At 42.5% G+C, this 15,430-nt stretch overlaps 1 protein-coding gene across 1 annotated transcript; it reads left to right on the top strand.

The window, feature by feature from the left end:
* The first annotated feature begins 1,428 nt into the window (after positions 1–1,428).
* LOC139744506 (E3 ubiquitin-protein ligase Trim36-like) lies at positions 1,429–14,246 on the top strand. Its single transcript, XM_071654939.1, has 9 exons — positions 1,429–2,072; positions 2,594–2,737; positions 5,455–5,650; positions 8,344–8,490; positions 9,445–9,540; positions 9,955–10,208; positions 11,323–11,450; positions 12,201–12,575; positions 13,483–14,246. Exons 1-9 carry the CDS (start codon positions 1,447–1,449, stop codon positions 14,142–14,144), a joined length of 2,628 nt encoding a protein of 875 aa, XP_071511040.1. The 5' UTR covers positions 1,429–1,446; the 3' UTR covers positions 14,145–14,246.
* The last annotated feature ends 1,184 nt before the right edge of the window (positions 14,247–15,430 follow it).

The following is a 15,430-nucleotide window of genomic DNA, read 5'->3' as shown; positions in this document are numbered from 1 at the left end:
ACGCCCCGGGTGTCGTTACCAGGTCGGATGAGAATCACGCGTTGCTAAAGAAAGTATATAGGCCTAATTTATATGTACAGAGCAGTGCAGCTATTTGATTCTATAAGTTTAAAACAGAAAGTGTAAGTGGTCAGGCGTTAGGTGATGTGTTCATGGGTACATTTTGCATCAAAATGAATTTCCATCATTACATGGCGCTTTAATCATTGCAGATGACTTTCCCAGAGCAGGAAAGGAATGCTCTAATTTCTACCCTTCCGTCGTGCAGAATATCAGCAAAATGTTACAGCATGTGAAATCGTGGGAAATTGTGGAAAATCCAGCGTTTTTAGAGACAAAATATGATGTTTACCTCCGATATCCATTTAAACATTTCGAGGCAAAAACATTTTGCAGGAAGTTCATGTTGACTTGACAACTTTGCAATTTCCAATAAAACATGTAGACGTTAATGATAACACCTGGCTCACATCACCCAGCTCTCTTTCTTATTCATTTCATTGTCTACTCTACTAATCAGACCAAGGAGGTATCACACACATACCCCCTTGATTAGACAAAATACTCAGTCGCTGATGAGTTGACCACCTATACGAAACACCGTGGTTGTTCCGCCTTGACAAGACCTATTGACTTCTGTCTCACCCGATCACCGTCTACTAGCGTATCCTCATCAGCGACCGCACAATGTAGTGACTCAAAAGCTTCGAGCCAATGGTATGACTCACTTAATTCTTCTCTAGCCACGTCCGAAACACCTGTTGCGCGAAGCATTCCGGTTTTCGATACCGGGCCAGAGACGCCATGCACATCTCTCTGGACGCGACTTTAGTTCTGTCACTGATCTGTTGAACCAGCATTGAACCATACATGGCAATGTGTACAGTATACTATCTTTGAATGATCTGACGAACCGGCGTGAGATGACGCATTGCAGTAGGTTACGATGCTACACGTGGCGCAAGACCCTGACTGTGCTAGATCATGACCATGTGGTCGTCGACGGGCCCATGGCGCCGGAGGTTATTTTTCGTAGTGGCACGATATCTTACTCGTCTTAGTGCTTAACCAGCTATTCTCCACCAGGATTGTCACCACGCGACCATCACGTGCCGATTTGCGAATCAAAGTAAATCCTAGTATATCATTTCCTATTCATGATCACGCGCTTTACTGAAATATGAGATGCCCTACCACACGGGCAGTGTTTCAGACAATGTCAAAACAGGGAGGTGGGAAGAAACATTCCCACCTCCCTGTTTACGCTGTCTGTATAAACAAACATACCTGTTGACTTCATTCAACTCTTTATGATTCCTTCTCGACAGAGTTATCAGTCCGACCAGGGACATTAAAGAATGAGTTGTCTTAACAGTAAATGCCATCACTTGTTTTATCGTTTGTTTTTCTGATTCACCCACAGACATTGTGCAACAGCTCTTTGCAATGGCGAACTGTAATATGGAACACTTGGAGAGGGAGTTGATCTGCCCGCTCTGTAGCGACTACTACACCACGCCCCTCCTCCTCCCCTGTCATCACAACGTATGCCATCGCTGCGCCAAGGCTCAACTGACAGGCTGCAGCATCACGCCCCGAGGCTTTCACGCCTCCAACGAGAGCCTGCATTCTATCGGCGGCGACAGCGTCGTGACCACACCCACCTCTAGGCCCGACAGCGCTGCGGGAAGGACCAGCTCACGCAAGCCGTCCTTAACCTCTTTTTCGTCCACGCCCACCTCCCCGCTAGACGCACCAGGTGGAGGATTCAACACGGCGCAGCGATCCTCCATGCGGAGGTCGTTCCGGAAGAGGGAGAGCGTAACGGGATCGGGCCCGATCACGCCCAGGGAGTCGGCAAGGACGAAGCGGAAGATGAGCGGGGCTGGGAGGGATTCCCCTAGACCCGCTGGGAGAGAGTCCCCGAGGCCCGAGTCTCCGATCTCCGAATCTCCCCGCCCAGAATCTCCCCGGTCGGACACCCCTGGACCGCCTGAAACCCCGAGGGGTCGCAAGGGTTCAACCGGGAGTTTAACGAGTCGTTCAGACTCGTTCAGCTCAAGTGGATCAAGGTACTCGTGCTGAGCCTAAAACATAGTCATACTAACTATTGGCTATGAAGGACATATACATAATTACGATGTTGTCACAAGTCTTTTCTGAACCTCGTGTTCCCTACGATGCAATGTGACTTTCATCAATGAAACCAGTTTTCAAATATATGCGTGGAAAAATATAAGGGTCAAATGAGAAAGGGGGAAAACATCAAGAGATAGAGACTGTTCTTGGATGCGTATTGGAGCTAACAATTTGAAAGGCTTTCTTTTGTTGTCTGTTCTAGCCACCTCCAATACCGTTGCAACATTTTATGCTTTTTTATACCTGAATTCGGGTAATCACCTACTTGTCTTGTACCGCCTTAATCTTCATGATTCCCTTCATACACAAGTAAATAATAGACAAGGTAAAAATTACGACGAAAATTGACGGCGCCCTCATGAACACGAATTGTCTCCTTAATTCCCATTGCCTATTAATACTTGCATGATTACCAAATGACCGGTTGCTCGTTCATGCCCCTGTCTCCTTGCAGAGGTCGATCGTCGTCGACCGGCAAACTGAACGCTCCGATGTCGACTACCATTCACTGTCCGTCCTGCAAAACAGACGTCTTCATCGGCGACAAGGGGATCAACGGGCTCTTCCGGAACTTCGCCCTCGAAGTTGTTGTCGACAGGTATAGATGTCACCCAAATTCTGTAGCTATTGGAATATGTGTGTGCGCGTTGGGGGGGGGGGGGGGGGGGCAAGGTCATCTCTAAGGAGATGAAGCCGGTGAAGGTCAGATTTAGGTTTCTTCGACATTGAGGGGGAGACAATTTCAGGTTCAGTGTTTCTAGCTTCGGCTTTCTTTAATGTGGCACAATGCATATTCCGTTTCAGTGGACTTACCGAATTGTTGCCATCCTCTGAGGTCACGCTTTAAAATTGAAATCCACATCTTGTCGATGTTGGCTGTAACAAAATAGTTTAAAGAGATGGACAGAATGGTAGGGGTATCATAGTTCCAGTTTGGGTGAATCCTCTATTGTTCTTTCTCGTTTGAGTTTGTTTGTTTGTTTGTTTGTTTGTTTGTTTGTTTAATTTCCATCAGAGAAGATGGCTAGATAGCCCATATTCAGCTGCAATAGCTGGTCTTCCATGGGATCCAATTGGATGTAAGGCGGGACCACTTAACCGGGTTAAACACCCTGCTCTTTGCGATAAATAAATGAAGCGGGATCTTTTGCGTGCGTGAGTTGTGACTCTGTCACACATGGGACCTCAATTCTATGTCCTCTATCCGAAGGACAGAGCGTTTTTGCCTCTTACTAGAGGGGACGGTATGACTACACAACATTGCTTAGTGGAACTCGGGACTTGAACCGGGGTATAAGTCTGTTATATTATATAGGCAGGCGCGCTACTGACTGAGACAACTCACCGCCCAATATAACAAATTAAAAAGAGCATACTTTACAGTGCTTTAGCCAATACAAAGATTATACTCTTTATATTTGCTAAAACAAGTTTGAACGTTGTTGAATGGTTGAATGTGCATGGTCTTGAGTTGCACTATAATGATGATGAAAAATTATTATGTTGCTTAACAGATTGAAAAATTGGGACTTAATCTGTGTCCAGATTTATGGTTTCCTTGATGATGTTAATGTCATGAACTATAATGCATATTTCTTTAACGCCGTGAGTTCTCTGTAGCACATTTGGTGCGATGGGAAATTGCGTACAGAATCTAAGATTTAAAAAAAAAATGAATTTGATATCAATGATATTTGAAACCAAGATCATACAAGCACAGGACAGAAACAAATTTATTTTATGGCACAATATCAATATCGTTCGACCCACGCAGCGGAATGCGGAAATATGTACTCGTATTATTATTTGTTTTGTGACGAGCGCACTTGGTCCTGATTACACAAGGCACACAATCACGTCCCAACCTCATTTAATCTTGATATTTGAATATGAATGCGTATGATCACAACCATTATAGAAAGACGTGATTACGAAGAATTGTTGCTGCAAAATGAGCTGTGAAAGGCAGTTTCAGGAGGAAATAGATTTTCAGGTTTATGATATTCAGAAATAGATTCTGATTTTGGTTTGTATAGTGGGAACAACGTTTGTTTTATTATTACATTCTGTAATGTAGAATTTCTATATAACATGCCTTTTTATATTGATCGCATACTTTTATATTAGGACGTTTAGCCAATGGAACGGCACCAAATTAACCCGTTCCATACTGAATTCTGAAATGCCCATAGACTTAATACGCATGCCACCAGGTTCCCGTACGGAACGGGTTAAAGACGAAGCAACTCGGGAGATCGTAGAAAACGCGAGAAAGTTTACTGCAAAGCACTCTGATGGGGCAACGCAGTCATTGGTCATTGATGATAATGGGGAATCATTTAGATATATTCATTATCGTGCTGTTTCGCTTATTTCGTGCATTAGGGGATCCCGTGATTTCGGCCCGAGTAAACAAGGCAATTTATTTGATTAATCGCAGTGAATGACTTTAGCGTCTCGGATGAACGGACGATGCACTATCCCACGCATTTATCTGGGTCTTTGTAAAGCATCAAATGGTGGATCGGCCATGCGAGTCCCGTAAACAATAGAAAAGATCAGACAGAAAAAGAAATGAATGAAGCTGGACGTGCTTTGCCTTCATCAAAAGGTTTTCTATCCCTATTAAATGTTTATAGGTGTATGACGCGACTCAACCCCGGTGGTGATAAGAGTTTACAACAAAGCAAACATGCGGATAAATGTGACGGTTCTTTGACATTTGCTCCTGCGACAATTGCTCCCATGAAATATCTGTACCCCAAACCAAGCATAAATTCTATCCACAAACATAACCCTATCCCTAATCCTCACATCTAAAACCTTATCACAACCTTAACCCTAACAGCTAAGTCCTTGGAGAAAACAAGACCGGAGCAATTGTCGCAGGAGCAGATCATGGTAGTCTTCAAGTGTAACATGTTGCCTTATGTCATACAAAAATGATAAAAACTGTTATTAAGAGGTCATTCAGAGAGGGATTGAGGTAGACTTCACCATAGATTACAAGGACAGTTGTTCAGTTGGAACGTACTGCGCATCACCTCATTAAGTAATATCCTATTTCTATATGTTTAAGATGCTCTTGATCAATAATGTAATTTTTCTGTATCTCGTGGATATTTGATTACCCCTAAATCTTCATAATGTGAATGTGACACCATAGAGGTGCGTTTCTTTCTCTATTAATTTGATAATATTGACTTACAAAATAGCTGACACTAGCTATGAACCGGAAATCTGATTTGCAAACTGTAACGCGTACTGTTACAGCGAGATTCTCCATATTGATACCTATTGATTTCCCTGCCGCAGGTATAAACTAGCTGCGAAGAAGGCTGCAAGCATTCCGTGCGGCTCCTGCAAGAAAAAGCCGGCGGAGGACGCCACCAAGAGTTGTCTGGACTGCAAGGCGCCATACTGCACCGAATGTTTCGCCATCCACCACCCGTGGGGTACTCCCCGTGCTCAACACGTGTGTATCGGACCCACCTACAACTACAGACCAAAGGTATCCGTCCAATCATTTTTACTAATAACTGTTGTCATGATGAATTAAGATCATTACATTATCAAGATGTGCACAATATCGAGGAGTTTGCATTTCAGCAGGACACTTTCAGAGCCAAGGCCTGAACTTGAAATGACCCATTCAGTTACTTCTTGTTTCCATAGCAACGTTTTGTACAATCTCTCTGAAAAGACATTGGATTAGGGTTAGAAAATACATTATGCCCTCAAAAGGGTGCGAATGAGAACCTTTCTTTCATTATTCTTTTAACAGTGAGGCTTTAAAATGTAAATGTATCATGGTATTGATGTCCTGTGTGTCTGTCAACACTGCAAGAACATTGTCTCTTTGTTTGTTATTTCCGTTTTCATTTCCGGGAACTCCACAATCTTACTGTAATGGAACATTTCGAATCGTTTTCTCGTGGCATCTTAGTCGAAATGACGCATGTGCCACGCAACTCAACGAAGCATTACACTTACTCAGCGATATTTGTCTTTATTTCCCACGAACATGATAAGACATCGTGCAGCATTCTTTTATGTTCCGTCGTGTCGTCACACTGTAAATATTTACCCCCGACTTTTGTGATCAATGTACACCATGCATATCGAGTGCAATTCTAAAGTTTGCAGTTGTGAACAGTGTTTGCCGAGTACTTAGCCTTAAAAAGACAAAAGGGCGACAATTTGTGTTCCCTATCAGACGTAATGAAATATGCCATGTTAATAACAAAAAGAAAAGGAAGATAACAAGTTGATTTATTCAGACTGATCAGCGTGTTTGATACTCCGTATTCGATTTGAAATCAAAGTTTGCGTCTCACTTCCTTGGTTTTCCATAATGCATGTATCATGTTATCACCCGCGGTGAAGTGCACTATTACTCTTGTCGTAGTAGATTACAGATCATTTCCTTCTCAAAATCGTGCAGCAAAATATTAATTGGAAATTTCGTTAGGTGACTTGTATGTAAATACTTCAAGAGTGTTTGTAAGCTAAAATACAGCGTAGCGATCTTACAGAATTCATGGCATACGATTCCTTGATTGAATGTTCTTCGTTTTCTGTGCGTAAAATGGCCTTCAGTGCCGCCCATGTATTGCGGATCCAATTACTTTTTGTTTAACTTGTTGTAATCGCTTGTATCAATCAATATCACTGCGATCAGTAGGCAATTGGTGTGGTAGTCTGTGAGTTCATCGCAGTGTAAACGAATTAACGATATCCCCCTGTCGGTTTGATGAATGGGGTGAATGGATTGCTCATTGGGGGAGTGTACTCTGCCCCCGGCAAAGAAAATGAGACTTTGAACCCGTATCCGCGTTCATAATAATACATACCTCGACTCTCCACAAACGAATGATCCTGAGGGCTTCTTTTTAGGTTTCAAACAAAATAATTGAGCCCGTGTACAAAAAAGACTTGCCTAAAGGCAGGGGAGTTCCGATCAGTGACTCATCCACTCTTGGGATTTATCATAATACAATCCATTTATATTCGTCACGAGCGACGAACTGCCCGAGACGTATCGTCATCAAAAGACTTCTCCTCTTGGCACCCTCGTTAACCAAGAAATATAATAAAATGAACAATAAAACAAACAAACATGTTCTTTGTACAAGTTCAAACTGGAAGGTCAAGTCTGATAAGAGTGACGTTACAAAACGAGACATGCAAATGACGGGAATTCATCGGTATAGAAAGAACGATTTTTATATTCCTTTATGAAATGACTAACCATAGCTAAATTTATGTGTACATTAATCGATTTCTTCTATCGGGGGGTTGTTGAAGCCTTACATTAATATCTACTCTTTTTTCGTATCTTTTAAATCATTTCGCAATTTGACACACAGGTGTTGCTATTCGTGCCAAACTTTTATAGGAAAGAAAGATTCGAGTGGCGCTGCGTGCTGGACATCTCAGTGTTATAGGTCATGTGCGCATTACATGAGTTTCGTTGGATCCTAATTCTCGCATGTATTATCGATGTTCATAAAGCATTCAAGGTATCGCTATAGGACATCATAACGTCTCAGTTCAAAGGCGTCATATTCGATGATTAAAATGTTATCGTAATAATAGATCTTGGAGGTACTGAGGTCTGGCAGGGGAAGATGATGAGAAGTCTGTTCTTGCAACAACCATACCCTTACTTTAGCCACAAAAGGAAGTAACAAAAGTGCGTGCTCTTTCTCACAGATGAGCAAAATATAGTTGTAATTTTTGTGCGTGGGTATCGGGGCTATGATCATGTCGTCTCGCATCGGATATCTCTAAAGCTAAAAATTAAGTCGCCGACGTGGACTGTAATAATAGTATGGAAAATTTATATTGCGCTTAAAGCAAACATGTTTCGAAGCGCTTTAAAATTATCAAAAGAAAACACACATATAAATCAACTACGAATACAAATAATCCACATTACGTAATCATCAGTTCTGTTCTTGAAATGAATGGGTTTCGAGTTTCTTCTTGAAATTATTTTAGATCGGACTTTGTGAAGTCCGATCTAAAATCATGAATAACTCAGGTTTCCTGGATGTTTCAGTTGGTTCCTCTTTTCTTTTCTTGTTTTTGGAGGGGGGGGGGGGCAAAATAGGGCACTCCTATGTGCATTCTGCGTTCCCGTATTGACTAGCCCGTGTGTGAAGAAAGTAATCATTATCTTCTGTTCGTGTCCGCATACAGACTCTGATGTGCAATGAGCATCATGGCGAGAAGATCACCATGTACTGCGAGGGGTGTCACAAACCCATCTGCCACAGGTGTAAATACAACGGGGCGCACGCCGAACACAAGGTCTCCATCATCGAGAAGAAATATACGGCGCTCAAGGTGAGCTCAATGACTGGTAATGTGTGTTGCTTACCGAAATGATGATGTCACAGTCTTATGTTATAACTTGGGTTGGAACCAGATGCGAGCATGGTTAGCGATGATAGTGTTCTGAGGGGCATTTCATGAAGCGTTTTGGTCGGATATTTTTCTGACAAACTGTTACAAGCTATTGAAATCCTTGCATCTGATTGGTTGATAGCAGATTTGTCCGACAACTTTGTCTGACAAAATGCTTCATGAAATGCCCCCAGGTTCACAGATATTCGGGCTGGTGAGGTATACTTATAAAAACCAGTTTCCATGGGTGATGAATTGCTATGAAATCACACTTCGGTACTCTATATTGATGTACCTGCCACTATCCACAACCAGTATACAGATGACCTCTAAATACTCCTCATATTGCCGAAGGTGAAAGTTTTCAACCGGAGTCCTTTACCATTGATGTATGCCAGTATCGGAGAAAGGAATGATGTTTGTTGCCTGTAATTCCGGTGAAAGGCAAAATGGCGATAATATAAAAAGTAATTGTCTAAAACATCCTGTATTTTCGGTCATCCAGAGTTTTCCCTTTGTATTCCTCACACTCTCCCCGTTCACAATGTCGTTTATGAATTTGTTATGAAACTGAAAAAGTGAAAGTTGAAAATAAATTCATGACTGGAAGCACTTCGTCTGTACTGTATTCTTCACATTTTACTCAATGGAAATATGGATGGAAGGGGGAGAGGGGACTTTGAAATCTGGAATTTGCGATTTTGCACATTCTGCATAAGTTCCGTTAGTTTGATACGTACACCACATTATTTTCCAGGTAGTCAAGTGTGCTTGTTAACAAAGATTGAAAATGACAACAATCAAATAGTGGTAATGACACATCTCACAGGAGACCCGTATATCATCAGTGATCAAAACTCTTCTTCTAATGTCGTAAAACATTTGATTTTACAGGAAAAGATGGAGCAGGCGATTGGAGCAATCCAAAGCAGACGACACAAGATCAGCGGACAAGTGGAGAAGCTGGAAAAGATATTCGCCTCCATCGAGGTATTCAGTCCGACAGAGGGCGCTCTATACCATGTTGATGTTGTTCATCGTTGTTTTATTTTTTTACCTGGGGTATCTCTCAGTAGTTAGGGGATGTACCGTAGTTTTCATGATGGTATTCTTTTACAGTCATCTGCAGTGTTCACACTGTAGTAAAACACTCAAATCATGTCAATGCAAGTACTTTATTAACACTAGTAGGGCCTATGAGGCAACTTTACTTCATGGGGATGCAGTGTTGCATTCATTTATGACAATTCTTTACAAGGGCATATTCACTCCTATTGTGAAAATGTAATTTGTATTTTGTAGAATCAGAAATATAACTTACTTTAAAATAGTGTGTATGTTTCAAATACGTCACTTAAAGTGCTCACATCAAGATTTATTCCTTGCACTGCTGTTTCGTTCCAGGGCAACTCGGAAGCCATGCAGAAGGCGTTGGCCGAGGCGCTCGAACTGCTACGCGCCACCCTCGCCGAGAGACATATCGCCCTCACCGAGCAGGCGGCTCAGGAGGGCGAGAAGAGAACGAAGAACATCAAGGAGATCCTGGACACCTACAAGGCGGTGCTGCAAGGATGCAGCGTGGCTGACCTCGCCTCGGAGCTCCTCAAGGAGACGGACAAGGCCATGTTCGTACAGGCGGCCAAGCCTCTCGTCGGAAGGTACGAAGCCCGTGATTGGTCAACTTCATCTTTATTCTACCTATTTGTTTACAATTCTTCTCCTTATCGTGTAATATTTTACAGAGTTAGAGTGAGCCCAGGCATGGTGGGTTATTTCTCTCACAGGGTTCATCGGAAGTTACGAAGGCAAGCTGTAATTGGACAACTTCATCTATATTCTGCACTTATTTGCTTGTCATTGAATGTAGGGTTGTTTGAGAATTCACCGGCAGGTAGGTTGTGATTGGTCACCTGGGTTCACTTAATTTGCATTCAAAAACAATGTTCGGTTGCCATGGCAGTTTTTCCATCCCTTTTGAAAGGGCTCAATTTGACGTAGCATCTCGCCTCATCTTAATAGGGTTTATGGCGAAATGTTGAACAGAAGTTTTGTCTGCTCTTGTAATGTTCCCACTCCAATTACGGATATTTCCCCTCACCCCCGTCAAACTTCTCGATCTTTTGCCAGTGTGAACAGGCGAAAGTGAAATCGAGAGTAATGTGATGGCTCAATTTTAGCAATATAAAAGGTCAATAATTGGAAACATCCTTCGCCATCTTGTTTTCAATAATGTTCAACACTGGTCAGCAGACTGTTTTATATTCAAAAGGACACCTTGAGGTTCTATTGAGTTGAAAGTGGAGACCAATAGAGGAAGAGATGGCGCTTTGGATATTCGACTACTTTTTCAAAAGGAATGAAACTAACTGCAAGCATACATGGCAAGTGCTGATGTAGAATGATTGATTTCGAACGTAGCTTGAGGCGAAAGCGTCGGGGTAGGTGGTTCGTGTAGGTAGAAGGCAGGGGTTGATGATAATAGTGTGGTTATTAGAAATAATCACCAATTTTACTGAAAATCACCTGAAATCATGAATAGAATACCAGATTATCTCACTCGTGTATCTTTTCATGCAATCTGGACCATATGCGACTATTTTTTAAAATGAATTTCACTCCAATTTTCATTCTACTGCCACTACTGATCATTACCTTTAAGCAAGGCATTTTGATACAATACGAATAGGAAACTTTGATTGTTGTATATTATTAAGTTGTCCCTACATTAAATTTTCTATTCATTGGGCCTATCATCTTCCCACGTGTTCCCAGGCTGATGGACACAGCGAAGTCTCTCAAGCAGTCTCAGGATATGTGTGAGAATTACGAGACGTTCGGAAGCTTCACTCTCGACTCAGCTGACGCCCTGAAGAACCTCCAGAATTTGGACTTCTACCAAGGTAAGATAGTATTTAGATATTGCAGATGTCTAGATCATAGATAAAACAGAGAGCATCCCCCACCGACATAATGCTTTTCAATCAATTTTGGAACCCTGTCGCAGCTGGCAGTTGGAGCGTTTGAATACTCAGTCCAGTCCAGACGTAGTAAAAACGTACGGTAGCATGCGCTTCTGTATTTTTTTTTCTACCAGATATCGTCTTGAGATGACAGTTGCTAAGTGATTACTGATTTCAAGCTTTGACCATCACATTTCTCGGTGTACAAAGAAAATAATAATTTCTTCAAGTTTGCCTGGAACTCTGAGGTGAAGACGATGTTATATGAGTCATAATACCAATGTTGTGTGAGTGACAGATAGGACATACAAGCATTATAACAAACGTTCTTTGTAAAAATCATGTCTGCCGCTAAGGACCTTGTTTTTTTACCTGTAAGCAATATTACTCAAAGCTACCAACTGATCTTTATGATATTTTCAGGATAGGTTCGTTGTTGTAAGGGAAATACGTGATTTTTTCGGTGCTAATCCCGATCATAATAACTGATAATCCTGTCAAAAGATACATTCTCAGCTCTAAGACATTGGCGACTAATTCCTTAGCAGACTTTTACAATTTCCAAGTGCTTTTTCGTCTTTTCCAGAAAAAGCTTATTTTTGTTACGGTGTTTTTTAAAGGAGTTTTGACTGCATTTTCAATACAAACATCTTCTAATGTTTTAACTCTCCTCGTATCTGCCCTACACAGCACCCGGTCAACCGTTACTGCGTCCTCAAGCACCAAACAAAGCGGTGTGCCTCGAATGGGAACCACCCATCGCTGGTGGCGCCGTTGACTCCTACACAGTGGAATACAAAGTGCTCAACGGGCAGCAGCAGACGGGCGACCGGCCCGTCGAGCGACCATCCAGCCTTCACCTCGACACGAACGGGAGTGCTCCGGCTGCGGAGGAGGAGGACCCCACCGAAGAGGGCTGGACGTCCGTCCCGGATTTGACTGAATGCAAGTTCGAACTGGATGACCTGGATGTGAACTCGGCATACAAATTCCGGGTCAAAGCGTGCAATCCCGCCGCGGCGACAGCGAGTGACTGTGTGGTGCTGAGGACCCCACCAGCACAAGGTAAAATATATTGATGTTAAGGTTGTTTGGTAGCGATTCGTTTCGGGTATTTCTGTTGGCGTTGTGTGTGTAATGGTTGCATCGCTCATCTCAGATACAGACACACAAAGCTGAGAAGCAACTAGGGTTCATCGGGGTGCCAGCTGTGAGAGTGTTAAAGGGACTGTACAGTTCTGGTTGAGGTGAGGATTTAGCCTTTAACGTTTTGCGAGATATTCAGAAACCACTCTATGGGATGTCAAAGAGTATGCAATTCTAAGGGAAATCAAAAGTTTATTTGATGAAAATCGGTTTTGAAATGGCTGAGATATCCAAAAACAAGGTGAAAAAAGAGATCCTAATAAAAGTTGTAGCCTGTCGCCTTTTATTATTATCACTTTTTTGGATATCTCAGCCATTTCAAAACCAATTTTCATCAAATAAACATTGAATCCTTCTTAAGATTACATGCTCTTTCATATTTCATAAGAGGTTTCACATTATCTCACTTAGGAATGTTATAAACCGGAATCCTCACCTCAACCAGTACTTAAACGTCGATAACTATCGTTCTAGATGAGAGACGACGAATGCGAAAGTATGATGTTTTATTTCCTTCAGCGTCGTCCGCCCTGTGGTCACAGGCCATCTACATGACAACAATATATTCTTGTTGGCCGTAGCTAGTTTTCATTTCATTTCATTCTTCTCATTTCCACATTAAAAACAACAATCATAACAGTTTCAAGTCATAGTATGAGCATATTCATTGTAGATGACCAATATTAAAGCCTATCAGGCTTCATGAGAAAAGGCCCCAAAGTTTTGTCATGTTAACCTGAAATTTTCAACTACGATATATTATTGACCCATGCTCTTGCACAATAATGATTATGCTATTTTCTTTTCATCTTGTCCAATATTACAGTGTTGCCTTTTAAGTGGACGTCTTGCCAGTCCAACCTAGCTCACACCTCTTCAAAAATCCGCAAGGATGGTCAGGAGGTGTTGGTTTCTCCCACCGCGTCACTCTTCTCCTCCAACTCGAGCTCATTTCCGACGTCGCCGATCGCCATCGAACCCGTCCACTTCGTGGGTGACAAGAAGCTCTCGTCGGGCCGCCACTACTGGGAGGTTCGCGTAGACCAGTCTCCGCTGGCCGTCCACGTCGGCGTGGCCAGCGAGCGCATGGCCGAGCAGTTCAGCCGCAGCGGCGGCAGCGACGCCATCGCCGATCGCGACAGCGGCCACGACAGCTGCGACGAACTGGACGACGACGCCCTGCAGCAAGACCCGACCGTCTTCGTCACCCACTGCTTGGGAAAACTGACGCTGCCGTCTACGGGTACATCGCCGAGGAAGAGTTCGAGTAAGGCGTCGAGGAACGGTCCGCGATCGTGCACCATCAACTCCAACATCATCGGCGTGCTGCTCGACACGGAGGCAGGGAGGGTTGCCTTCTATGACGGATTGACCAGGGAATGCCTCTTCTCAAGAAAAATCAAAGTGTCCGGTGTCATCCAGCCGGCAATGTCTATCATTGGGTCAGGATCGGTTAGGTTAAACGGCAAATGTGCAGACGGGAACTGAGCTATGATTTCCAATCCCAGTGTAATTCGTGACTGAACGAAGTGCGTTTTAGTCGACAGGGCTAAACATTCTCCTCACCTTCCTGAACATCTACATCCACCGTGACGGAGTAGTTGTTCGAGCCAGGTTAACAAGAGAGGGCGCTCAATTCATTCCAAACCTTGTCCGGACCAACCATACCAAGTGAAATGATTTCGTAAAAGGAGTGTGAATGTGTGAATTCGTTGAGTACCACAACCTCGTCATGTGAGTCGATACTTTCGTAACTGAATTGAAAGAAAAGAAGAGAAGGCAGTTTATCGATAAATTCATTCATTTTTTTACGTCATGTGGATCGAAATATATTTTTAGATAATTTCCATCGCAGAAATTTAAATAATCTGTTTCGAATGCGTCAAACTGGTCAAATATCTTAACGGAGATTTAACGTTTTTCGTCATAAAGCTTGTATTGAGCATTTTGTTTGAGGTTGATGTGGGGAGCTGGTTAAGGCTTGGAATGTTGAATAAAGAAATTTCAGTCTGTTGATTAGATTTCTGTGGCAATTGTGTTTCTTGGCGATATGATTTATTTACTTCAAATGAAAATGAGCAATAGGTTTGATTTTAAAATATCTCTGGGTAGAGGTCGCACCCAATGGAAACGTTGGTGTGAAATGGTTTCCTTTCTAGATTTTTTTTTTATACTGCGAATCTGTCGCCAAGATATTTGCTAGCTGAAAATCACGAGTTCACGTTTCATGCTCGAATCATTGCTATATTATTGGTATAGTGATATGAAATCTGCCACCCATTCAGAATACAGATGCAATCTGAGCATGTAAGACGCCAGTGTAGCGCAAAATGACATCGTACAATGATTGGAAATATCTTCAAATTTTTTATGTTTTTTTGTTGATCAAGCTTATTCCAGCCCCTTGTGTATTCAGCAACCTCAATGGAAGTATTCAATAGGACTATTCTACTTTAAAGAAACAGTATGGAAATGAGGGGTATTATTTGTTCATGCTCTCGTACAGTTTTGCCCCTTCCTCATGTTTGTGAAATGAGGGCCATCCTGGGCCCTATTTCATTAAAACTTGTTATCAGTGACAAGTTGTCATAGTTGTTATAAGCTACTGAAATCCTTGCGTCTGATTGGCTAAGAGCAAATTTGTCATAGAAATGTGGCAGTTGTCAGTGTTTCAGCAAGTAGTTTTTATGCCTCCGCCACGAAGTGTCGCCGGAGGCATTATTAATTGTCTTTTCTGTTTCCTAGATAGTTTGGTTGCTGGTTGATATGGGGTC

This window comes from Diadema antillarum, unplaced genomic scaffold (genome assembly GCF_040938485.1).
Source record: "Diadema antillarum isolate AM-2024a unplaced genomic scaffold, OU_Dant_1.0 seq00001184_RagTag, whole genome shotgun sequence".
NCBI lineage: Eukaryota > Metazoa > Echinodermata > Echinoidea > Diadematoida > Diadematidae > Diadema > Diadema antillarum.
Note: the sequence above shows the minus strand (reverse complement) of the source record. Positions and strands in the feature narration are given on the sequence as shown.